This window comes from Syngnathus scovelli, chromosome 16, assembly GCF_024217435.2.
Source record: "Syngnathus scovelli strain Florida chromosome 16, RoL_Ssco_1.2, whole genome shotgun sequence".
Taxonomy (NCBI): domain Eukaryota; kingdom Metazoa; phylum Chordata; class Actinopteri; order Syngnathiformes; family Syngnathidae; genus Syngnathus; species Syngnathus scovelli.
In genome coordinates this window covers 1,124,903-1,147,957 of record NC_090862.1, presented here as the reverse complement: position 1 = coordinate 1,147,957, position 23,055 = coordinate 1,124,903, and the positions used below count along the sequence as shown (strand labels likewise).

The 23,055-nt window shown below is 43.8% G+C and overlaps 4 protein-coding genes across 6 annotated transcripts; 1 reads left to right on the top strand and 3 right to left on the bottom strand.

Annotated features, from left to right (window-relative positions):
- Positions 1-649: 649 nt before the first annotated feature.
- Positions 650-2,806, bottom strand: zgc:55558 (GTPase KRas). The gene is made up of 5 exons (XM_049744157.1): positions 2,495-2,806; positions 2,180-2,292; positions 1,749-1,927; positions 1,033-1,192; positions 650-950 (listed from the first exon to the last, which is right to left on the bottom strand). Exons 2-5 carry the CDS (start codon positions 2,288-2,290, stop codon positions 837-839), a joined length of 564 nt encoding a protein of 187 aa, XP_049600114.1. The 5' UTR covers positions 2,291-2,292; positions 2,495-2,806; the 3' UTR covers positions 650-836.
- A 771-nt stretch (positions 2,807-3,577) lies between these two features.
- Positions 3,578-11,296, bottom strand: slc17a7a (solute carrier family 17 member 7a). Of its 2 annotated transcripts, none has more exons than XM_049744098.1 (13): positions 11,146-11,296; positions 7,252-7,504; positions 7,023-7,141; positions 6,844-6,958; positions 6,658-6,745; positions 6,492-6,578; positions 6,207-6,349; positions 5,978-6,127; positions 5,786-5,918; positions 5,609-5,719; positions 5,404-5,531; positions 5,263-5,332; positions 3,578-5,196 (listed from the first exon to the last, which is right to left on the bottom strand). In XM_049744098.1, the coding sequence occupies exons 1-13, from the start codon at positions 11,205-11,207 to the stop codon at positions 4,898-4,900; spliced, it is 1,758 nt and encodes a 585-aa protein (XP_049600055.1). In that variant the 5' UTR covers positions 11,208-11,296; the 3' UTR covers positions 3,578-4,897. The 2 variants fall into 2 exon arrangements, with proteins under 2 accessions (XP_049600055.1, XP_049600056.1); XM_049744099.2 differs by lacking the exon at positions 11,146-11,296 and adding an exon at positions 9,867-11,095.
- Positions 11,297-11,749: 453 nt separating this feature from the next.
- LOC125983127 (sodium-dependent neutral amino acid transporter B(0)AT2) lies at positions 11,750-20,752 on the bottom strand. 2 transcript variants are annotated; one of them, XM_068653397.1, is made up of 14 exons: positions 20,720-20,752; positions 20,537-20,641; positions 20,403-20,445; positions 15,935-16,157; positions 15,579-15,736; positions 14,966-15,092; positions 14,713-14,888; positions 14,443-14,553; positions 14,132-14,373; positions 13,875-14,052; positions 13,255-13,456; positions 13,019-13,178; positions 12,634-12,796; positions 11,750-12,526 (listed from the first exon to the last, which is right to left on the bottom strand). In XM_068653397.1, the coding sequence occupies exons 4-14, from the start codon at positions 16,086-16,088 to the stop codon at positions 12,176-12,178; spliced, it is 2,022 nt and encodes a 673-aa protein (XP_068509498.1). In that variant the 5' UTR covers positions 16,089-16,157; positions 20,403-20,445; positions 20,537-20,641; positions 20,720-20,752; the 3' UTR covers positions 11,750-12,175. The 2 variants fall into 2 exon arrangements, with proteins under 2 accessions (XP_068509498.1, XP_049600037.1); XM_049744080.2 differs by lacking the exons at positions 20,403-20,445; positions 20,537-20,641; positions 20,720-20,752 and adding an exon at positions 17,887-18,143.
- Positions 18,943-23,030, top strand: LOC125983139 (epidermal growth factor receptor kinase substrate 8-like protein 1). Its single transcript, XM_049744111.1, has 14 exons — positions 18,943-19,064; positions 19,793-19,910; positions 19,974-20,032; positions 20,254-20,383; positions 20,524-20,612; positions 20,683-20,757; positions 20,836-20,984; positions 21,050-21,220; positions 21,309-21,417; positions 21,487-21,609; positions 21,695-21,821; positions 22,021-22,189; positions 22,355-22,487; positions 22,686-23,030. Exons 2-14 carry the CDS (start codon positions 19,793-19,795, stop codon positions 22,755-22,757), a joined length of 1,524 nt encoding a protein of 507 aa, XP_049600068.1. The 5' UTR covers positions 18,943-19,064; the 3' UTR covers positions 22,758-23,030.
- Positions 23,031-23,055: the final 25 nt, after the last annotated feature.

Genomic DNA, 23,055 nt, shown 5'->3' with positions numbered 1-23,055 from the left:
ACAAGTGACTACATAATATTTACCATGTAGATTTTTACATAAACAGTTCCGTTGTAGATTTTTATATGTCCACTAGAGGGCGCGCTGTTCTTAGAAATACTGTAATGCTACCAATTGGTTGCCACACACTGACATCATAATTGGGAGCTCACTGTGTTTTATAAAAGTCAACGATGCTACTTTATCTGCAAGGAGTGACCACCAGAGATTCTGAAACAACACTGTCTGTGGATCTCAGTCAAAAGGATTAAAAGATTAACACTGCACACCCGATTACTGTATTGCACAGTACAAGGTTACTGTTTGGCAAGGGTTAGGGTTGGGGTTTCAAACTAGGGTTTAAAGCTAGTATGAAACCCTACTTTGAAACCCTAATCCTAGATTTAAAGTTTAAATAAGTTATGCTATTTCATTGGCTTAAAAAAAGAAGGACACTACAGAGGGCACACATGTGATGATAACCAAGGAATGAGGGACATGGAAGGAAATGATTTCAACAAACAACACAAGAGATGAAATCAGTAGGAAATAGGTTGATGTATTTGCGTCAAAAATGTCAGCAGGGCCGGACTGCAGCTTATTGCTATTTGGCCCAAATGAGTCATCAGGGCAAAGTGTAGTGACACGCTGCATGAAGCACACATACAAGTCAATCAGAGAAATGTTTATTTTCTTAAAAAAAAAAAAAAAAAAGATATCCAATGCTGCTGGTAAAAACCTAGCGAACAATACAGTTTGGTCTGGACATTCACAGCATTGAACGGATAAACGCGGGAGAGCTGGTGGTCCACCTGACATATTGGAGGGGCGGGCTTGCTTGTGTGTATGAAGAAGTGCTATAATATCATGCAACGCCTCTGAGTGTTCTTCTTGCTCTTCTTGTTGCTGCGGTTGGTCTCCTTGTATCTTCTGATCTCTCTTACTAGTGAATAGAATGCTTCCTCCACTCCCTACAGGGAGCACAAAAGCAAAACGGGGTCAGGCTAATGTAGATGCATGAAAAAAAAAAACAACGAATTCACTGCTGCACACCTGTCTGGTTTTGGCCGAGGTCTCGACAAAGGGCACGCCGTAGCTTCGGGCCAGTTCCTGCGCTTGCCGCGTTTCCACAGAGCGTGAGCTCAAGTCACTTTTGTTGCCCACCAGCACCATGGGAACGCTGTCGCTGTCCTTCACTCTGTTGATCTGCTCTCTGGAAGATAATGACATCATCTCAAATTTGCATCCCGACAGGCTCTTCCTCCTCGCCCAGTATTTTTGAGCCAACAGCGGAGTTAGTAGTCGTCTCACATTTCTCTCTATGTGGTCTGATGACCAACATCGTGATACTGAATCACAATCATCTAACAGTACGTGTTACTGTCAGATCCTTTTGTACCATTTCCTCGGATGTTTAATAATGAAATGAATCACTGGTACAAATATAACCCAAAAAGCGAGATTACATCCAAACCCGTCTATGACAGTTCAGACACTTTATATTAGCTTCATTTCAAGGATCACAAGACTGGATGGCTGCAAAAGTGTCAAGGTTTTGTTCTATTTTGGTGTCTTTGGTTTAGAACTAATAAAAAAAAATCTGCCAGGAAACTTTCAAAGACTTGTCGTTGCGCCTTTAGCACGTTAGCATACATAATGTAGCTGACGTGACATGGCGTGTGCACAGGGATGTCATGTGACTTAACGCGTCTGACAACTGGACCCGACCTAAGCCGTCTGATTGAAAAGAGTCTTGTTATCACAAGTACCTGTATAGGTGAACGTCCTCAAATGACTTGATGTTGTTGATGGCGTAGACGCAGAGGAAACCTTCGCCCGTCCTCATGTATTGGTCCCTCATGGCGCTGTACTCCTCCTGGCCCGCAGTGTCCAGGATGTCCAACAGACACGTCTCTCCATCGATCACCACCTGCTTCCTGTACGAGTCCTGCAGCACACAAGGACGCTTTTGAGACTTTGTACCTTACAGAAGTGATTCTCAACTACTACTGTGATGTAGCACATAAGTTGATGGGACAGATAACCAGGTGCATTTGTTTTTGGACATATCATCTAATAACCAATACAAGAAATGAGAACATTGATATCCACACAGCACTAAATCACACGCATGCAGCCGTGGAAGTGATTTCACATGGAAAGGACCCTTGTATGGATGGCACAGGTAGGGAAATCCCACCTCGATGGTTGGATCGTATTCATCCACAAAGTGATTCTGGATGAGCTGGATGGTAAGAGCGCTCTTCCCCACGCCTCCTGCACCAACCACCACAAGCTTGTACTCGGTCATGTCTGCAAAGTGAGGCGAAAGCAAAGCAATTGACAGCAGACAGCTTCTGTAAATAGCTGATAACATCTGATACAGCGCAGTGACATGGCGACCCAGATTTAACTTTAACACTCATGTCCATACATGTCACCTCTAATATACGTCACTGCGCTAGCTGCCTAATGGAACTAAATCCCCCCCGTGTTATGCAAGAACGAGGCTTACCTTAGTAAATGATTTTTGAATCGCGTTCACAGGTCCGGAGTTCGCGCATCGATGTATATGGCATTAGCTTGCTACATAGCGATAGCTTGAGGACAATTTCCTTCCTCAAACTGCACGCAAAAACCCCCCACTTTAAATCCTCGAGCGTTTTCCCAGATTGAGCATCAAAACGCAAAGTGAAGATTTATGACGACTGACTAATGGTTAAGCACATCCGAAACTTTAAGTTGTAAATAAACGCCGACATCTGATGTAGACCTCATAAAACCTCCATTGCGAATCATTGGGAAAGTCACAATTATTGCGTCAATGCTCGCGCTCAACGACCAATAGGACGAGGACTCTACAGCAGACTTTCATTTCGTCCAATCATAGTGGAGAGTTTAATATTAGTCCCGCCTACTCCAAAATGTCATTGGTATGTACAGTACAGTAATGCAACCAAGGCAAGTAACAAAATATAAATTCTTTCCTGCACGTGAGTATTGTCCCCTCCTCTTTGTAGACGCGTGTAATTCCTTTTTTTGAATCTGGAAAACAGCTGACAACGCAGTAAAGAAGATTTGCATGCTCCCAGTGCTTCCCAACTTTATAAATGTACATCACATGCAACTTTAGTCTTTACATGATTTTACATGACTTACTTACAACTTTGACTACATTCAAATTCTTTTATTTGAAAAAGACCATGTATAGGATTTTTTAAATTATAATAACCATACAAATAACCAAACAAGCAAAATAAAAAAACGTGTTTTGCGGATTATACAATAAAACTATCATTTCTTTACATCTACTGCCCTCTAGTGAGCATAGTAAGGAACTAGCGCCCACGATACGCACGCACGCGCGCACGCGCGCGCGCTTGTAAACCATTCCGCATTGTGACGTTCATGTTGCTGCCGCGTTCTCCCACTGAGTACATCTGCTATTTTATCTAATCTTTGCATGAAATCGCAGCAATAATCCCGTTTCCATCTGCCCCGAGCGAAAGAGACAGAAACGAGACACTTGTATTACCCTATATCTTTGAAAAAGATTGACTAATTAAAAAAAAATAACATACTGCTGACACTTGTAAAATAGCTGCTAAGGTTTTATTATAGACAAGGATATTTCACATTAGACATCCTCTGTACATCCATTTTTTTGCATCTTAAAATATTTAAGATTGATTTGTTTAGTTTCCATCACGTTTCAACACATTTCATTGAGATCGAGGAAAGCAACAATGGAACGGCCATAAACTGAGACAAAGAAGAAAAGTGGATTAAAAACACACCGATACAACACTGAAAACCCAAAATGTTCACTGGAATAATCATTTTTTGCAACATTTCAATTGTACAACAAAATAAATCCTCGTAAATCCTTAACATTCCAAAATCACAATTTCAAGATCAGAAATTTGACAACAGACCTGAAAAAACAAAAGCAAATGTCAAATAAAAAATAAATAAATAAATAAACTGACTGTTGCGTGCATGCAGAGTGGAGCTTTGTGCGTGCGTTTTGTTTGTGTGCGTGTAAACACGGCTTCTGTCTTGGCTCTGTCTATGTGCTGGTGCTGTGACTCCATTACCCAGCTGCCACTGCGTCCAAATTCCTTTTAGACGGCCGGACACAGAGACTTTTGCCAAATTGTGCACACTGCATGGCATGGAAGTCTGCTCTGCTCACCTTGTGTGTTAAAGGAGTTGAGGGATGACGGGGGATTTGCACCGCTGTGCTCATTACAACATGCTCACTGCACAACATATCAGCACCTGTACCCAACTGACGGAACAACACATTTCAAATGGCTGCCTTCCAGGAATTAGACAAAGAGCGCTGAATGACAAAGTGTGAGAGAACAAAAAGACTTAACACTCCCCACACACACACACACACACACACTACGTGTTTGGACTATTTTGCACATTCGATGACAAAACAGTTGACAACACTCTGTGCTTGTCCCCACATCAAACAAAGAGTCCCGAGTGTCGGCTGATTACTCATCGTATGAGTGACCCGTGAGACTAGATAGGCATGACCTAGTTAGGTCAGACACAGGTGAGCTTCATCTAGACTCCACGTGTCAAATATGTATTGATTTCATTCCACCATGAACGTTATTCTTATTTCAAACCTCTACATGCGCTCCCTGGAGAAAAAAAAATAGTGCAGCTTAAACATTAGACTCAAAATACAACACAAGGGAGATGTTGCCGTACTTCCTCGTCGAGAGAGAAATGGACCAATCGCAGCGAGCTGTGCATCAGGGAGGTTGAGCTGAGCATATGAATCGTGTACGTGTTTATGTATATTGTCAAATCCACACAACAAAAAAAATCATTCTTCCCTTTCTTTTCTGGCTCTTTGTCAAGTTTGGTACACGCTCGTATTAGGTCCGTCTCTTTTCTACGTCACCTTCGGTTCCTCGACTCCGCTGCACTTGTACGAGTTGCGTCCAGGCGGCTGCACGTACTCTTCAGATTTATCCCAGTCCGACACCCATCCGGCCCCGCCTCCTCCGGCCCCGCCTCCTCCGTTTGAACCGACCACCTGTTGTTGGCTCATGGCCCCGTATTGGCCGCCGCCGGTGCGGTAGAGCTCCTCCGTCTCGTTGGCCAGCTCGTCTTCGTCGATGATGCCGCACTTCTCCTGGCTGGTGTCTTCGATGTCGGCCCAGGGTTGCTTTTCTCCAGATGCAAAGAGTCCTGAGAGGAACAATAAATGCATATTTTGAGGAGCATTTTTTAATTTATTTTTTTGGAGGCACTTACCGTAGAAAACAACTCCTCCATAGTGAACCAGCGATGCTATAAGGAAGACGTATTGCCACTCCTCGCGTGTCTGAAATGAAGAAAAAAAAAAATCCCTTTCCAACCTTGCTATTTTCCATCCAAGCGGCGCATTTTGTTTACCTTATGTTTAGTCATGGCTCCCACAATAAGAGGACACACCATTCCAGACAATGTTCCCACCCCGTTTGAAATGCCCATCAATATGCTGGCGTATCGAGGTGCAATGTCCAAGTGATTGACATTAAAACCTGAATGCCACAAAACAAAAGAAAAATTCAACACCAGCATTTACACGGAGCACAGAGGTCATCTCTCTCTCTCGTACCTGAGATAGCAAAGCCGCTAAAGCCAACGGCAAGCACCAGGAAGGAGATGGCGATGCCTTTTGTGTGAGAATATCCCACCACTAGTAGGAGGGTGGCCTCCATACCAAAACCTGGAACCATAGTAACAAGACATTAAACACTAAAAACATATTTGGAGACAAAATGTAAATGTTCACCTCCACAGTTCATGAGTTTCCTAACGTTGGTGGTGGTCATCAGGTTATGGGTTCGAAGGTAGTCCGCCAGCTGGCCTCCCACTGGAACGATGATGGTCATCACTAGATGGGGCAAAGCGGACACCATGCCCACCTGATAAAGGAAAAGGCACAAAAGTGATCATAATCATCAATTATGCTCAGGGCGCGTACCTTGCTGATCTCAAAGCCAAAGACTTCTTCGAAGTAGGCCGGCTGGCTAATGAGCAGCAGGTAGAAGGTCCAGCTCCTGCAGAAGTTGGCCACAATGATGGCGTAGACGGGCATGGAGGTGAAGAAATGTCTCCAGGGTGTCTTGAATTTCTGCCACCAATGACAATAAACCACATGAGATTGTGTCCACCCGTATTGTTTTTCTACCAAAGTGTCGGCAAAGACACACGTGAAGCGGGTTGAGAAAGGACGCCGACTCTCCAATGGCATCTTCAATGTACTTCCTCTCCTCTGGAGTGATGGTGGGATGGGCAGCTGGACTCTCGTAGGACACCAGGACCCAGAACAAGTACCAGAATATTCCAAAGCTGCCTGGAAGAGTTCGAAAATGATGTAAGAAATGAAAACGGATCAACTCATTCCCTGCCATTGACGCATATAAACGTCGAACGATTTATTAATCCTAACCAGGCCACCTTGAATGTACGTTAGCAGATCATTGTTTCTTGCTCACCATAGACGTAGAATACAGAAGGCCACCCAGTGTATTGCACCAGTATCCCAGCTAAAGGCATGGCCACAACAGCCCCGGCGTACGATCCTACAAGAGCAACAAGACAATATTTTGTGACAGAGGTTACAAATGGTTCACTAGTGAACATGAATTAAGACAAACGTACCGCAAAAGGCCGTGGTGGCTAATCGACTCCTCTCCAGCGGAGGAGCCCACTTTGCCCAAATGCCGTGGCAAGCCGGGTACGACACACCCTGCAGGATAGAAAGCGGTCAGGGGAGGAAGCTCCACCCACTTTTCAGAGCATCTGCACGCACGCAATCATCCATCCACAGGATGGACTGGACGCTACCTCAACAAGGCCTTGACATATTCTGACCAGTATGACGCAGCTGTAATGGCAGCGAGCGGCAGATGGGATCAGCATGTTGAGGGTGGACGTGGCCACGATGGCAAAGCCGAACACTCTTGAAGAGAAAGAAACAATGATTTTCAACAGTTCGTCGTCACAGATGGGCGGAATGAAATCACCTGTTGGCTGCAAATTTCTGACATATAAAACCTCCGGGGATCTGCGTGACGATGTAGCCCCAGAAGAAGGAGCCGTGGATCATGCCCACCGTCTCTGGATCCCAAGTGAACTGCGCAGCCTGAGGAGAAGTCATGATGACCTTTGACCCTCATAAACAATGACTGATGCTACTTTTGTTGCTCAAGGTTTGTTGAAAAATGTCCAAAAATGAAAATAGCCATCGCTTACCACAAGCACTTCCTTGTTGCCTTTGTAGACGGTGTGGTCGTTGACCATGCTCACAATGGCCACGCCCAGATTGCAGCGGATGCCGAAGGAGATGCAGAAGCCCAGGCCGGACAGGATGGCGATGATGTAGCGTCTGGGTAAGCCGAAGCAGGTACAGTCCACCACCGGCAGCTCCTTCTCCTGCACCAGCTCGGGACGGCCCTCGGCGGACAGCTCAATGGTTTCTCCATTGGGCTGCTGCTTGTCAATCAACCTGACCGGTTAGACAGGAGACCATTGATTGGAAAGCTTATTCTTTTTTATTTTTATTTGACTATTTTTATTTATAGTCAACGAGTGCAGTCGTCACAACACATTTTTGTTTTTATTTTTTACATGAGAAACAATAAATGGTAGAAGGTGATTCAGATCTTTTATGCACTCAGCACTGCCGTGTGATTCTCACTCACGCACACGCACACACACACACACACACACACACACACAACATGGGGCTAGTCACACTGACGCTGGTTCATTATTGATGCGTTTTTGGATGAGATAAATAATTCAGCGTAGCTTTTTATACTGTAATGTGTCACTATGCATCCATCCGCCTGCATGGCTGTCTGTCCTGTTCTTACTAACATCTGCAGTTCGCCCCCCCCCCTCCCCCCACCTCACTGCAGGCTCAGCATTCAAATGTAGCGTATACATAAAAATGAAAGAAGTGTGAATTATATTATACTTTGTAAAAGCAGTATTTTAGATTTCGTAGGAGATTATCTACATGGGCGTCCTCCCTCTTACTCGCTCTGGCTCTAGCTCTTAATCTGTCACAACATTGAGATTAGGATTATAAAAATGATTTACTTCCGGAAATGAATATGGAGTAGCAAAGTCGCGCACGGCGTGCTTACCCTATGACCACTGCATTGTGGCCTCACTTTTAGAATTTGTGTGCAGCAAATATTTAAAATTTTATAAAATTTTCTATCATTGTTTTTTGGGGAATTTTTCTTTTTTTCATCCAAAGCACTAACGTTATCGGTACTTAGTATCGGTGACGATTTATAATTCATACTGGTATTGGTCTGAAGAAAAGTGATATTGAACATCCCCAGTTTAATATATTTAACATCCATTGTTTATACAGATAGATTCTAATTGTATAAACAACGTGCCGAGTGGCCTCCTGAAATCCGACTTAAGCGCAGCGGAAGCATCCTTAATTAGACGCTGGGACAGATTGCAGCCTGACACTTCCACATATGCTACCAGCTAACGAGGCTAGCCCACAGCTAAAACTACTCTTAATTACAGCTGCTTCACACTAAAGTGTGGTCAGAAAAATGTTCCAAAACAACTCGTAGAGACGGGCGGGAATGATACGTCACATTTTGTGTACGGCTTTTACAATGTGAGAACATTTCCAAGATACAAAATGTTCCCGGATTGTAAAGGGTAAAAAAAAAAATAAAAATAGCTGCAGTCTTTGCGTAGTCAAGTTAACAAAGAGACAGGAGCTGCTTCTACTAGCTCTCAGCTGGTGGCAACTAATGAGCAAGGTAGGAGGCCTGTGACCTCGGGCCTTTTGGAATATCATAATTACAACAACAGCAAGTGCCTGGAGAGATTCCGCTCGTCCGCTCGCCGGCCACTCCAGCACCAGCACCAGCACCGGAAGGAAGTCTTTGCACGCTCACTTTCAAACTTCAACTTCTGCGACTGTCAATTTGCCGGAAGATCGTTTTACAACGGCGACCGTGACACACATGTTGGCCGGTGACCTATGACCTTTGTTCTCCTGTATATTAAATCACAAATTCACTGAGTGTTCTCTGTAATCCTCTCATAAGAGGATGATGGGGGGGAGAGAGAGAGAGAGAGAGAGAAAGAGTCAGGAAGGCTGACAGCAAATATATTATATAAGAGCAGACGCCTTGCTCATGAGTTGCCCTGTGCCGCAATCGATTGTGCATTGTTCTCAATCTAAACTTGGTTTGGATTCACACTCAAAGCGCGTCTAGGAATTTATTTTGCCTTTTTTTTTCATTTTCCATAGTTGCGCTTTGACTAGCGCTCCTTCCGTGAGCCATGCGCACTCCCTGAAGTGAACAGATTGGGTCTCGGCGGGGAAAGTGTCACCCAGGGAGACACCCTCCCCTTGCTCATCCTGTCACACCACTCTTCCCCTCCTGTCACAAGCCCACCAACAAACACATATGGACTGTATTCTTCCATCCAAAATGTTCATTTTAGTTATACAGCCATCAAACAAACTTGCACAATCTCATGCAAAATTCCGTACAAAGCTTTGATTTGAAACATCTGAAACTGACCATCAAATGAACATTTTAGCAAAGCCACCATGGCGCCGACCCGCTGTGCATCACAAATGAAATTGTAGCACTCTGGCGGCTGTAAACTGGATTAAAAATGGATTACCTGCTACTTTCTGCATTGCCGTGACTAACCTCTCCTTGCGGAGCCAATCCACAGGGCGTTGTTGGAAACTTTATTAACACGATACGAGCCTTTTACATCAAACAAAAGCATTTTTGCCGCATCCTTAGTGACGTTACGTCCAAAGTGTGAAGTACATTTGACCTTCCAGCGCTGCTGTTTGTGCTTACCTAGTGGAGTTTAATATAGAAACAGGAGATGCATTCTGATGGAGAAAATGTTTAAATAATAAATGAACTTCTGGCTGCTTTCATCATGGAGAGATCACGCTTTTGTCTGTGAGCTGGCGAGATTGCTCCAACTCCAGCAAGGCAGGCCCTCGTCACAAAACACACACATCTAGATGTGCGCCGTCAAAGCGTTCATACAAAGATTTTCCTTGCGTGTCGCCCATTTGGAGCGAAAGGAACGCCTTCAATGTGCATGTCTGTTAATCTGCAAGTGCAATGGAATGAAAGTTGTCTCAATGGATGAATGGACGGATGGACGAGGAGGGAGCGGCCGGAGGAAGTGACATGGGTGAGGATGGTGCAAGTGGGAGGGGCGAGTTTAGGGATTTGCGTGGCTCAACATCTGGACTGAAAAACAGGCTATTTCAGGACGGGATTTATACGTTTGCTCGCTCGCTCGCTCGCTACCTCAAATCCTAAGAGAACGGAAGCTTAAAGCAAAGGTTATTGCACCAGACGCTATCATTGATTCTCATCTTTTTTTTATTATGATCTAATATCTTCCAATATTGTCCATACAGCATCACAATTTTGTTTTGACACATATCAATATTTTGGGGAGCTACATTAATGTTTCTTTTTTTTATTAGTGACATACAGTTCTGATGTCCGCAAAAATATTATCTACACACCTGTCTGCATTATGGTGGAGTCGCAATTTGATGATGTGCTTTTAATATAAAACAGATTTTTTTTTTGTAATAAGACCATTTTTTTTAACATTACCAATTTATCTGTAATTCTTATTCGGTTTTTGATAGGACATGATCGTCTTAGCGCGAGTTTTTTTTCTTTTTTTCGTCTTAGCGAGAGGTAGAAGGCACGCACTATAAATACTTAAAACTGGTGGGTGGAGGGGGCAATACTACTGAAAGTGTTTTTGGTAGAATTTCTTTCTGAATAAAGTCAATTCTGCATGCATTTTTTTGCACCAACCAAACCCAATTTCGCCACTTTCATTGACACTGTTGGATTTGCATGGGCTGCACTAAATGAATTGGACTTTTTGACGTTATCTGCATCTTTTCCCCACGAGGTATGCATCTTAAAAACTTAACAGTCATCGCATTTTAATGGTTAAATGGGTCAGAAACGAACTTTTGTCGCCATTACAAAGAAAAACTGGAGTGCTTGAAACTCCCTCGCTTGGTCAAATTTGCTCTTCATGAAGTCGAACACAAGGATTTACACAAATGGGTAAAAAAATGAAATAAAGTACCTGTTAATTCTGCCCAGAGTTTTGGCCGCGACCGCTTTGAACCTGTCAGGTCGGACCTCCATCCTTCTTGCTGCTCAGCCGGCCCGTGTGCTCCTCTCACGTGAACGCGCACAGAACACGCGCACATGGCCGCCTGCTCACTCGCTCCCTCGCTCGCTCTCGTGCCTCCCGACTGGGAGGTGAGAAGGAAGGCACAATCATCTGAGTGGACTGTAGTGATTTAGACGTGGCTAAATCATAATATGTATTAATATAGTATAAATTACGGGATTCATACAGCCATTTTGCAAAAAGAAAAAAAAAGGGTCTAGAAAAAGTAGAAAAACGATTCAACCCCACAAGTAAAAAAATAAATAAAAATTGTACAGACTAGAATTGCTCTTAAAATTAAAACATTTATTTTACCGTCACTTTTTACAATACCTACCTGGATGCAAGTGCTCATACTGACAATAAATAAAGCGAAATGATCACATACTGAGAATAAATAAAGCTAAATGTAGTATAAGTCAATTCAAAATGATTCAATTAAAAAAAGATCATATGTAGTACTTGAAAATTTGTAGGTTTTTTTCATAATGGAAAAATTAGTATAAAAAAAATCTTCAATTCAAAATTGTTTAATAAAATCTACATCTATACAACAGGAATAATTAAATTTACACTATCAACATAGGAGGTGAAACGTAAGAAATTCATTTGCACTCAAGTTATTACGTCTAAAAGTATAAATCGCCATGCACATCTCCCCAGACATTATCGAGATCACTCTTACCAAATAAAAATGTTCAATAAAATTTCAACAGGAGGAATAGGAGGTGGCTTTGACCCAATGTTGGTCATTTCACAGATGTAGGCCGCCAGACCTGAGAGAGGGAGTGCTGCGCTCTAGTGTGGGTGGTCACAATCATGGCCAGTCATAGCAGCTCCTTTAATTGTCTTTTAAGGCAGCATGCTAGTCATGCGCTTCTTCGCTCGCCGAAGACCTACACTTGAAAACTTTCTTCTACCCTGACGGGCCCCCATATCCTCACACTCCCGTGTCCTGCTCCTCCCCGTCCTCCTCCTCGTCCTCCTGCTGGGGCAAGAGGTGGTAGTGTTCGCTGCCCACCGGCAGGAACGTCGTCCTGGGACAGACGGCGTCTTCTTCTGTGGTTGCTTGATGGGAGTTGAAATCCAGCTGTTCGATGGAGCTGCACTTGACGTATAAGTCGCGGTTGATCTCCTTGCCATCGCCCTCCACGGGGTCAGCGCCAAGAAGCCTGCGGTTCTGCAGTGTCGAATATATGTACCCGATGGGTACCGGCAGGCTGGCAAAGACGATGAGCAACACGATCATAGCCAGAGCCCAGCCCGGGTATTCCAAAGTCATCTCAGAGGCCTGTCCAGAGAAAGACGCATATCCTTATTTATGGACCACATACGTAGATGCTGTCAATCAAAAAATAAAATGAACATTGTCCACTATCAACTCAAATAAATTCTTACCGTGCTTTCATTCCAGGCGGTGTATGTGGGCCCTTTGAAGACCATTCTCAATAAACTGGCAGCCAGAAGACCAATCATGGCCAGTAAACACACATATTTCCAAAGATATTTGTACACCACTGGAGGGCGCCATTTCAGCATGTCTTCAATATCATCAAGGAAGCTGCAATGCAGTGCCAACACAATTAGAAGATAATCTATGTATGGACCCTTCACAAATAAATAAATAAATAAATAAATAAATAAATAAATAAATAAATAAATAAATAAATAAATAAATATTGCAGTTGTAAAATAGAAAAAAATATTCTAATTATTGCTGATGCATTCAATTAGTGCATATTGACAAAGGAAGTTACAAAAACAAAAGTCCTTCATTACTTACCGATCAGTGCCGTAAACCCAGGAGACGCTGATGGTTTCAAAGATGACAACAATGACTAAAGGCAGCGTGGCCGAGTAGTCGTCAAACATGGCCACAAAGTAGTTCCCCGATCTCTGAGTGAACAGAAGTCCTAGCAGGAATCCCAAAGCACAGCTGCACACTGAAAAACAAAGGCAAACACTGACACCTGGACCAACCAAAACATGCCGTGGTGTCATTCCGTTGGACTAGCGTACCAGTGAGTAAGGTGCGGTGGCGTCCCAGCAGCTGAAAATTGTCCATGAGAGGCGTGAGAATCCCCTGCATGGTCCCAAACATGGTGCTCATGCCCAAGTTGAGCAGCATGAGGAAGAATAGGGCTGACCAAAAGGGGCTGGCTGGGAACAGAGCCATCACCTCAGTGAACGCTATGAAAGCCAAGCCTGTGCCTTCCACTCCCTGAGCGAGAACATTAGATAAAAGTCAAGTAATGTTCGTAAATATTTGATCTGAAATGCAACAGAGATGATCACCATGCAGTTTCCACACTATTTCCAACTACATCGAAAAATGTTGTTTCCATATTTGGCCTCAAGACGACCCAGCGGGTTCCTCGATGGAAAGTTTACATTTCTACATAAATGATAAAGGCTGAATCGAAAAGCCGCTGTTTATTTAGTTTCACTGCTCGCTCGTCTAACGCAGCTTGCTTCCATCTTTCCTGGAAACCTTCGCTCAAGAAAACATGTCAGGTTTCATCTTGCTACGCTACACAACGTATTTTACCCATTTCTGGAAACTGCGATTCCTTGTTAGTTGTCGCAGTCCACCAAGTCACTTATTGAACTTTTTTTTTGGGGGGTACATTGCTGCTCACCTTTTTCATCTCCTCCTCCAGATTGCAGTCGGTAACGTTGAGACCCATGGAGGCTCCATACTGGCCGTACCACTCTCTGTAGTCCGATACAGACACGGAGGTCGGCTCGCTCACGTTGAACCTCGGCCAGCCGTGCTGGTCCCCCTGGATCCACATGTTGCTTAGGAGGCCAATGTTTCTGAAACAAAAAAAAAAACCAGACCTCACATAAGAGTTTTTCTTTTTTTCCAACAATGCAATCAAACTTTGATCCATACTCAGCCACGCAGTCCTTGGCGATGTTCTTGGCCCGGAAACCCAGGATGACAAAAACAACCAGCGAGGCCAGGACGGACGTCATGAAGTTGATGGCCGACACCATCAGAGCGTCTCTGTGGCAGTTATTTTGCACCGGATTGTAGGAGGAATAGGCAATGACGGAGCCGTAGCCCAATCCCAGGGCAAAAAACACTTGAGTAGCAGCCTGCCGCCATACTTGCATGCTCCCCCAAATCTCCAGCTGAGAAAAAAAAACTCCGTCTCATTTCATTTCCAGTGAAGCAAACAGAATATGAAAAAGCGTGCTTACTCTGGGATAAAACATATACGTGATTCCTTCTATTGCTCCATCCAATGTCACGCCTCTGATGAGGAAAATGAAGAGCACCACATAGGGAAAGACCGAGGAGAAGTACATCACCTGAAATTGGGAACATTAAACCATTTTAATGTGATGATGGGGGGCAGGGCAGGGCAGGGCAGGGCAGGGCAGAGGATTGTTGGCACAAGGGACACAGAAAAGCACATAAGATATATTTGCAACACAAAAAGTCAACAAAACAAAATGTGTGCTCTTCACCTTTGCAGACGACTTGATGCCTTTAATCATGGCCAAGGAGACGATGCTCCACGCGGCTAATAAGCAGCCCGTCATGACGGAATTAAACTCTCCCGATTCCTCGATGGAATTTGTGATGTTCAGAGCTTTCCGAAACCAGAAATAGGATGTCGCCGAACTCTCCGCGCATTCTCTCACTGCAGATGAGAGCAGACGAGGCTTATAGCAAATATCAAATTGCATTTCTGGTCTGAGCAGACACAATCTGGTCTACCTGTGTCATTAGTGGCCTCATCGATGGGACAGTTCTCCCACGGTAGAGGATACTGGAAGGAGTTGCCCATGTAGAAAAGGCTCCATGCAATAATCACATTGTAGTACAGAGCCACATAAAAACAAACCTGAGGAGAAAATGATGTCATAGATCACATGGAGGTACTTACAGCGGATATACAAATTCCACTCTCTGCTGGAAAAGCTAGGGATGGGGGGAATTCCTTAAAAAAAAAGCATATTTTGGTGGGGGGGGGGGGGGCAATGCCCCCGTGCCCCCCCTCTAGCTCTGCCAGTGCTACACCCCCCTTTTCCAAAGCCATGTTTTTGTGCTTTTGTGATATGTTCTTGTTCGCGCTCAGTGCCAGTGGGAGAAACTGTTACGCAACGCTTCTCATGTTACAACCACTCGGCGGCCTCTCGTCCTTTTACTCACAGATTGTCCAAGAGAAAGCCTTGAGTGGAGGCTTTTCCAGGAAAAAAAACCCAAAACAAAAACAGAAGCCCAACTCGTCAATATCACTGAAGCCAAACATACTTTGCACGACGGAAAGAGGCCCGCATCGGAGACACAGCGTGTGGGAACGCAATCAGCCACTTCTATAAATTCTCACCAAGCAGCTGGAGTAGCCGATGCCGGCCAGTTTGGGGGAAATGTGCTTCCACACGCCGATGCTTCCTTGCCGGATGCTCTGTCCGGCTGCCAACTCCATGAAGAAGAGGGGAACGCCAACCACAGCCAGAAGAAAAACATACAACAGCATGAAGGCCCCTTGCCAGGGAAGAAAAGAAAAGAAAAGAACTTACTTTTAGAGCTACCAAAGCACATCGCTCTTCAAATAGAGACCATTGGCAGACATTTTAACCCAAGGCAAACAAACGCCAGGACGAGGCGGCCATTTTGCATTTGCACAATCGCAGACAGCAAAATGAATGATGTAAGATATGTTTGACAAAATGAAATACTCACCGCCACCGTTCTGATGGCACAGATACGGGAACCTCCACACGTTCCCTAAGCCAACGCTAAAGCCCACCTGGGCCAACACGTACTGGATCTTGGAATCCCAGGCTGGCCTGTCTCCATCGCCGGCTTCGTTGGCGTCGGCGGGACTGAGGGCCATTTGAGACTGGGACTGATTCTCAGTCAGCCATGCGCCGTCCTCGTCTTCATTCAGCGACGCTTTCTCTGTCTTGGGATAGAGAAGAGATGTTTCTTTACTATAACTTGGCTCATCATCAGTAGCTCCATTTGAATGCCTTTCTTTAAATAAAGTGTGGAGAGGAGTCAAACTATATATAAAAGTGTCTCTCTCTATATTGCAGATTTGTTCGGAACATATAGCCGTGATATGTGGGGGTTTACTGCATGAGTCTGTCAGCTCATTTAAGGGGCCTTGTTTTGGTTATCACAGCATCACGTGTGCGTGTGTGGAGCTCTCGTTCTCGCCACCCACCCGTCATCTGGCATGTGAAAAAAAGCACATGAAGACGAAGACTGCGACTCCGTTTGGTACACAAACAAGCTGGGAGGGAGGGAGCCTGGGAGGGAGGGGATTCGATTCGATTCGGAGGCCCATCTCAAATATCGCCTTTGCAGCAGATAGAAAACGTGCAGGATATTATTTGACTGGCATGAAATGTGACTTTGCCATCCAAAATAAATAAACAGCAAATTATGTATATGAGCATGTAGGAACTCGGAGTTGACTGGAAAGAGTTCAAACACTTATCCAGTAAGTAGAGGCTATTTGGAGAATGGCAGTTATGAACTCTTAAAATGGATGCTAGCATGACATTGGTCAAGCCTGTGGGTGTTGCCGACCGAGGTGGAAAAGGGGAAGGGGTGCACGTGGCCGGGAATTTCGCTAACCTTCAAATGACTGTTTTGAGACATTATGGCAATTTGTCATTGTGCTGCTCAGCACTGTCCAAATAAAAAATGATACAAATGTGCTTTTGCACAGCTAACGCGCCGCGACACGTCATTTAAAGGCATTCAGACTGTTGCAGCCATTGTCACACCTATGTGTGCTTTTACGGACTTGTCTACAGCCTTCTAAAGTCAAGGGCACCCAGGAACAAAGAAGAGGGCAAATGACTTATGTTAGCATGCTCTGCGCTAAGTGCACAACATTGTGGAAGAACATAAAAATGCAACATGAATCTGGAGCTTGATTTTAAAGCACTGTATTGTAATCACTGAAGAATGTTATTGTGGTTTGCGGCGTTGAAGAGAAATTGCGCTGAATCATACTGAGGCTTGTTGCCAATGTTACTTTATTTAGAGCGGCACAATATTGGCACCTCTTCGTATGATGCAGTGCAGTTTGACACCAATAGAGGGGTGGGGGGGGGGGGAGGCAAAAAATGAATATATGCTAAATTGTTTTTTTGCCATTACACAGGTAGATGGCAAATACGCAACAATTTTCAGACCACTTAAGAAGTCCAATTGGATTACTATGGCATTGTAGTAGAGAATCACTGCTGGAATTATCAATTTACTTTTTTTTAAAAATTCAAAAAACAGTTTGTTGAATGCATTTTATGTGCCTTTTTGTATTTAATTTATGAACAATATACTTTAGATGAATAATTACTGTGCATATTATTATGTAGCTTAATGATGAAAACCTTACTCTTTTAAAAGTGGTGCTCAAGTGTTTCTAGAGGTAGTACTTGATGGAAAAAAATTGAGAACCATTTTGTATGAACACGGTACACGTCTAATACTCCAAACATTATTGCACCAGTAGAAGTATTTTCAGAACAGCATCTTCTATTCCCACAAATTGTATCTAGTAATGGTATGCAGCTTTGGTCGCTTGGTAAACCACAACGAGAACAACATGAGAGCATGAGAAGGCAGCAGCATCTTATTTTCAAGTGCGTATGAGTACAAGTGTGTGTGGAAATTACCATGATTGACAGCACGCTCCAACGACGCACTCAAGTGACAAAGCGATCCTGATCTTGCTTTTCCTTCAATTCTTATTATTATGACAATTCTACAGTACTTCTCCTGAAAACTTGTCCTTCTCACCGGAAGGACGTTTCAATTAGTTTTTTTCTTGATAACTTGAGTTGCGTCTGGTCACTTTGGAATCGCCACGCGGTCACTCACGCGTTTGGAGCAAACCAAATAAGAGCAGGCGAGAGCCAGGCTAAGTGAGAGCTGACTTTTACTACAGCCAATGCGCACGTTGCAAGCTTTGGAGGCTGGCTTACACGAAAATACACACAACTTCATTGTTGCGCAAAGGCAAAAAAAAAACAGCAGAGGGCGCTGTTGCACGATGTAAAGTACAACAAGTCACAAATGGACCTTCCCTTCTATAAAAATAGAAAAAGGAACTAGTTATTTATTGAGAGTACATCATAAAAATAACACCTTTAGCAACCCCTTAATAATAGAAGAAGAAAATATTTTCATCAAAACGAACCAGAAATATTAGGAAACAAAAGATGAATGAAAACAAAAGAATGTAAATAGAAACTAAACATTTGGCAGGTGATCAGTTTTGAGAACAGCTTTGAAAATGTGAAGCCAATCAAGAAAAAAAAGAGAAACAGCTATACAAACTAATAAATGTCAATGTGACACACTTCCTCGACTTAAATGTCTTCCACTGTTTACATTTTCAGATCAGGTCAGTTCTACAACATTCCTCGGAAATCACACTTATTGGTGAGCTATTTTTAGACCAGGCCTGAGAGTTACTTATGTGGTCCTTAGGGGGTTTTTGTGGAAACCATCATTTTGAAAAGGTAGTGTGAAAAGCAGCATTAAGTTATATTTTAGTTGATTGTCAGGCTCGGAGTGATTGATCACACTGATTAATACAACACTTCATGTTTAAAAAATTGAAAAGATATTTATGTAGGTATGCCAGAATTTTGCCCATCCCTGTGGAGGTGGTCATCATCACGCAGTGAGGTGGGAGGAAGAGTAAAAGCGGCATTGATTTAAGTCCGACTCGTTTTTCTCGTTTGTGCATTTCTGGAGTAGGTGGGACGTGCTCGTGTAAACAGCCTGGCTCAGTGAGTGCAACTACATTTGTGTGACTTGGACTTACACACGCAGAGCACAACAAAAGGTACAGTAATGCATCTAATGCTTTGTACATATGTGTGTGTGTGGGTGTGTGGGTGTGGGGGGGGGTGTAATCAGTGAGTTTGGCTGGCTCAAATGTTCTCACTTTCATCAATAAAATGTGTGATGAAGCACGGCATGATATGCTTTGACAATTCCTCCTGCCTACCTTGAGAGAAGGAAGGATTTGTCTTAATTGTCTAATACAAAGGCAGTGAGGATGAGCCAACGTTGGCATTATTCCAGGATGAGTTTTTTTCTCACTGAATTTGGAGAGGAACTCTCTGGAGGATTGTGTCATCCACATACCATGCAGCCAGCGTCGGTGGTTTTTCCTGTAGAGTAGAGCTGGCACTTTCGAGCAGCAGGGTTTTAAAATTCTCGGCATTCTTCCAGATTGCCTCATCAGTGTCATCTTGTTATTATATCATATTGCAATGTTTTATTGAATGAGATTTGGAGTGTGTGTTGTTAGAAAGCAACAAGTTGTACTTCACTGAAGTGGTGTGTTGAATATACTTATTTTGTGGTTGCACAAAAAATCTGGATCCAGATGATTTTATTTTGTGCATAATAAGATTGAAAAATTGTCTCAGTGTTGAATAGGATTTTTTCAGGTTTCTTTTTCTAGGGGCTTTTTGATTTTATAGTACCTATTATAATTGAATTTCAGAGTTTGTTCTGTTTTAGAGGCGCCCCCCATTTTAAAATGTTTGATTTCTAATGTATCAGATGTCGGCACGACCTCCTCCAGTGATCCCTCGGAAGCATTCGGGTGTCCGAGTCATGCCCGTCCCAAAACGGCAAGCTGCCTTGGATGAGCTCCCTGAAAGCGCCGATTCCCATAAAGGTATTCTGGACTCATCTCTTTTAAAAAAAATTGCATCTGTAACTGAATTTTTACTGTGCTCAGAGAACGATGCCAAATTCGAGTCAAACTCTGCCTCACAAGTGAATGAAGAACGAGAAGTGGTAAGTGCTAACCAGTGGGCTGCCGTAATTTGCATATTATTTCCACCTTAGCTCAAGTATGTCAAACTTGTTTTCATTGTTTGCCAAATCATACTAGTGAGGCCCTCTGGGCATGCATTTTATAGTGGCTTAGGGTTAGAAACATCAACAAGTTAAATCAATCATTTATTTTAGTAGCATCAATAAAATAAGCTGAAGAGTAAACTGTCCTCCCTCTCCAGGAAATTCTGAACCACTGCTTTGACGACATTGAGCGCTTCATGCTGCGTTTGCAGCAGGCAGCAGATGCGCAGAACATTCTCAACCAGAGGAAGAAAAGAAGCAGGAAGAGCAAGAAGCAAAGCCAAGAGGGTAGCAAGCACACCTTTACCTGCTGCTCCTGATGATGATGTTGTCACTTTTTTTCTTTGCCGCTGGAAGTAAACAAAAAAAAGTTGTTTTTTGTACACATTCAGAATGTAATCATTTTATTTGATTGTATCGGCTTATAGATGATTTGATTACCATGAAAGCGGTTCCTCCGTCCCAAGAAGAATTTGTAGACCTCTTTCAGAAAATCAAATACTCCTTCAGTCTGCTGGTGAGAAGCCACTTCTCTGATAAGTCGCTCTGGAAATATCACGCGTGTGACTATCAGCTGGTTATTTTAGGATCGTCTCAAGTCAGCCATAACGAAACCCAGCGCACCAGAGTTGCTCCATCACATCTTTTTCCCACTGAAACTGGTGAATCCACGTCAGGTTTTGGATGGTGGGCTCGTTCTCTGGCACGCTTTGACTGACTGACTGCTGCCTGTGTCACAGATGATAAAAACCACAGGGGGGCCACAATTAGGGGGGTCTGTGGTCTGTCCTGCATTGACCACTGGAGCTGTGTCGCTGCTCCAGGAGCATCTGACTGCGGAGGAAAAACGGCTCTGGACTGAGTTAGGCCCCAACTGGACTTCCCCCTGGTACGTATGGTTTTGTTTTCCCCTCTTGGTGTCTCACCACTCATTTGAATGAGCCTTTCCTCCAGTTCCGAGCTCGGTGTGTCCGTCCCTCCTTACTCGCCCGTCTTCCTGGACGGATGGCAGCCGCAGGCGTTTGACTCGTCAGGTTTGCCTCTGGAAGATCCTGTTGAGTCGCAGCACAAACGAGACTCAAACGTGCGGAGTGAACAGGCGGCGGCAGGCCCCGTCGATGAAGTGTGAGTACCCAAGATTTTGCAGAAAGTGTCTGAGACAAGAGACGATCAGATGATAGATGGAAGAACCTGCCTCTGATTATCATTCCAGTGAAGGAAATGGACTTCCACCAGCAGGGGAGAGAAATTACTACTGCACATACGACTTTGTGGCAAGAAACAGCAGCGAGCTGTCGGTGCTGCAGGGAGAAACAATGGAGGTGCAAACACAATTAAAAAATGGAATGTACCTGCACCACGGAGGAATTCTTCAAATACAATCTCTGCAGGTCATCGAGTCATCAAAGAGATGGTGGAAGTGTCGCAATCGCTTTGACCAGATAGGATTCGTTCCACATAATATCTTGGAACCGCTGTCGGCACTAAACAACAACAGCGGAGGAAAAACAATGGCACGTGTCCAATTTTGCATCCACTTGTTTCGGTTCTGCCAAAGTTCCTCGCGACTTACTTTATTGTTTCTTTTGTGCATTGGAGATGTCACCCGTTTTGTACGAACCGTTGAGTCCAGTTGGCACTTCTTCGAGCGTGATGAGGCCCACGGCGAGGTCTCAGAGCATGCTCTCGCGTTCTTCAACGATACATGGAGAAAATGGAGATCGAGGTAACGGCTAAGATCAATGATGTTACATTAGCAACAAATATAGACAGATAATATAACAACCACAAGCATATATTCTTTATCCTCTGTGAAGATTGACAAACATGACTGTGGCTTATATCCTTTGCCCATAGTAAAAAAAATGTATGTTTTACACTATAGAATTGAAAAAAACTGATTTTGCAAATGTGTGTTTGTGCAGTACTGATCATGAACGACGAGTTTCTCCAACGAATGGCGCAGAAAAGAGCCTCAGTCAGCCATCCTCCTCTCATGACGTCTCGCTCGTTGGAAACTTCTCTGGCGCTGAACTACCAATCTTCAGCGTCAGAGGTGGAGGCCTGGCTCATAGCAAAGGGCTTCAATCAGCAGTAGGTGGCTGCTCACATTTAACACAGGGAAATCCCTCTGCACTGCCCTCTAGTGTCAAAATGTCTCAACATTCATCTTGAGCTTAATTGAACCGAAGGGAATGAACGGCAGGAATGTGAAGAGAAAGCAATTTTACACTTTGCTTCTCCTTCCTCCTCCGTTAGGACGGTGCAGAGTCTGGGCGTTTTAACCGGGGCGCAGCTTTTCTCCCTGAACAAGAGGGAACTCTGTGAAGTGTCTCAGGGTGAAGGAAGCAGAGTGTACAGTCATGTTATGATGCAGAAGGTCATTCTTGAGGTGGGTCAATTTCTTAGTATGGAATTTGTCACTGTTCCTTCCCATTTGGCAAATAGTGGGGTTAAGGTCCCACAATGTATGTGTGTCCGGACTACTCTGTATGTTTACAAAGCCAGTTTGTTTGCCTAACCTTGACTTGCACGTTTTGACCGAGCGAATTGTTAGCGACCTACTTACGGTGACATACATTTCTCTCAGGATGCACGAAAGGTCTCCGAATTGGAGAAGGCCATGGAGAGGCAAAAGCTGAAGATTGACATGACGGAATGAGTCGGCGTACGACGTGTTTAGACAACACGTCACAAATGTGAATCGTGTTTTACGAGCAGCTGATCTGGACTGCCGATTGGCTACATAGCTGGTTTTGATGTTGAGTATTTTAATGTGCAAGCAAAAGCAAAAAAATGTTAGTGTTATACGAATAGACTGAGATACGTTGCTAAAAACCCATGAAATGTGCATTCTTAATTTCAAATGACTGTTGAATTTTAGTGCAACTTGCTTTGGCTGTTAACTGCTGCAAATAAACACATTTGGTTTTAATTTAGTATTCATATTATAATTGCTA

Bases quoted from the DNA above. Each gene is read 5' to 3' on its own strand.
- LOC125983139 (XM_049744111.1), top strand. From the start codon at position 19,793: ATGTCGGCACGACCTCCTCCAGTGATCCCTCGGAAGCATTCGGGTGTC. The intron at 20,384-20,523 runs GTAGCAAGCACA...ATCGGCTTATAG, and splicing joins CAAGAAGCAAAGCCAAGAGG to ATGATTTGATTACCATGAAA. The intron at 21,221-21,308 runs GTGAGTACCCAA...TTATCATTCCAG, and splicing joins GCAGGCCCCGTCGATGAAGT to TGAAGGAAATGGACTTCCAC.
- LOC125983127 (XM_049744080.2), bottom strand. The intron at 15,737-15,934 runs GTGAGTATTTCA...TTCCCTGGCAAG, and splicing joins GTGCCATCAGAACGGTGGCG to GGGCCTTCATGCTGTTGTAT. The intron at 13,457-13,874 runs GTGAGCAGCAAT...GTTCTCGCTCAG, and splicing joins TGGAGGAGGAGATGAAAAAG to GGAGTGGAAGGCACAGGCTT.
- slc17a7a (XM_049744098.1), bottom strand. From the start codon at position 11,207: ATGGAGGTCCGACCTGACAGGTTCAAAGCGGTCGCGGCCAAAACTCTG. The intron at 6,350-6,491 runs GTGAGCAAGAAA...GAACTCTTCCAG, and splicing joins TTCTGTATTCTACGTCTATG to GCAGCTTTGGAATATTCTGG. The intron at 6,128-6,206 runs GTGTGTCTTTGC...CATTGGTGGCAG, and splicing joins CCTTTCTCAACCCGCTTCAC to AAATTCAAGACACCCTGGAG.
- zgc:55558 (XM_049744157.1), bottom strand. From the start codon at position 2,290: ATGACCGAGTACAAGCTTGTGGTGGTTGGTGCAGGAGGCGTGGGGAAG. The intron at 1,193-1,748 runs GTACTTGTGATA...ATTATCTTCCAG, and splicing joins GAGGACGTTCACCTATACAG to AGAGCAGATCAACAGAGTGA. The intron at 951-1,032 runs GTGTGCAGCAGT...TGCTCCCTGTAG, and splicing joins CCTCGGCCAAAACCAGACAG to GGAGTGGAGGAAGCATTCTA.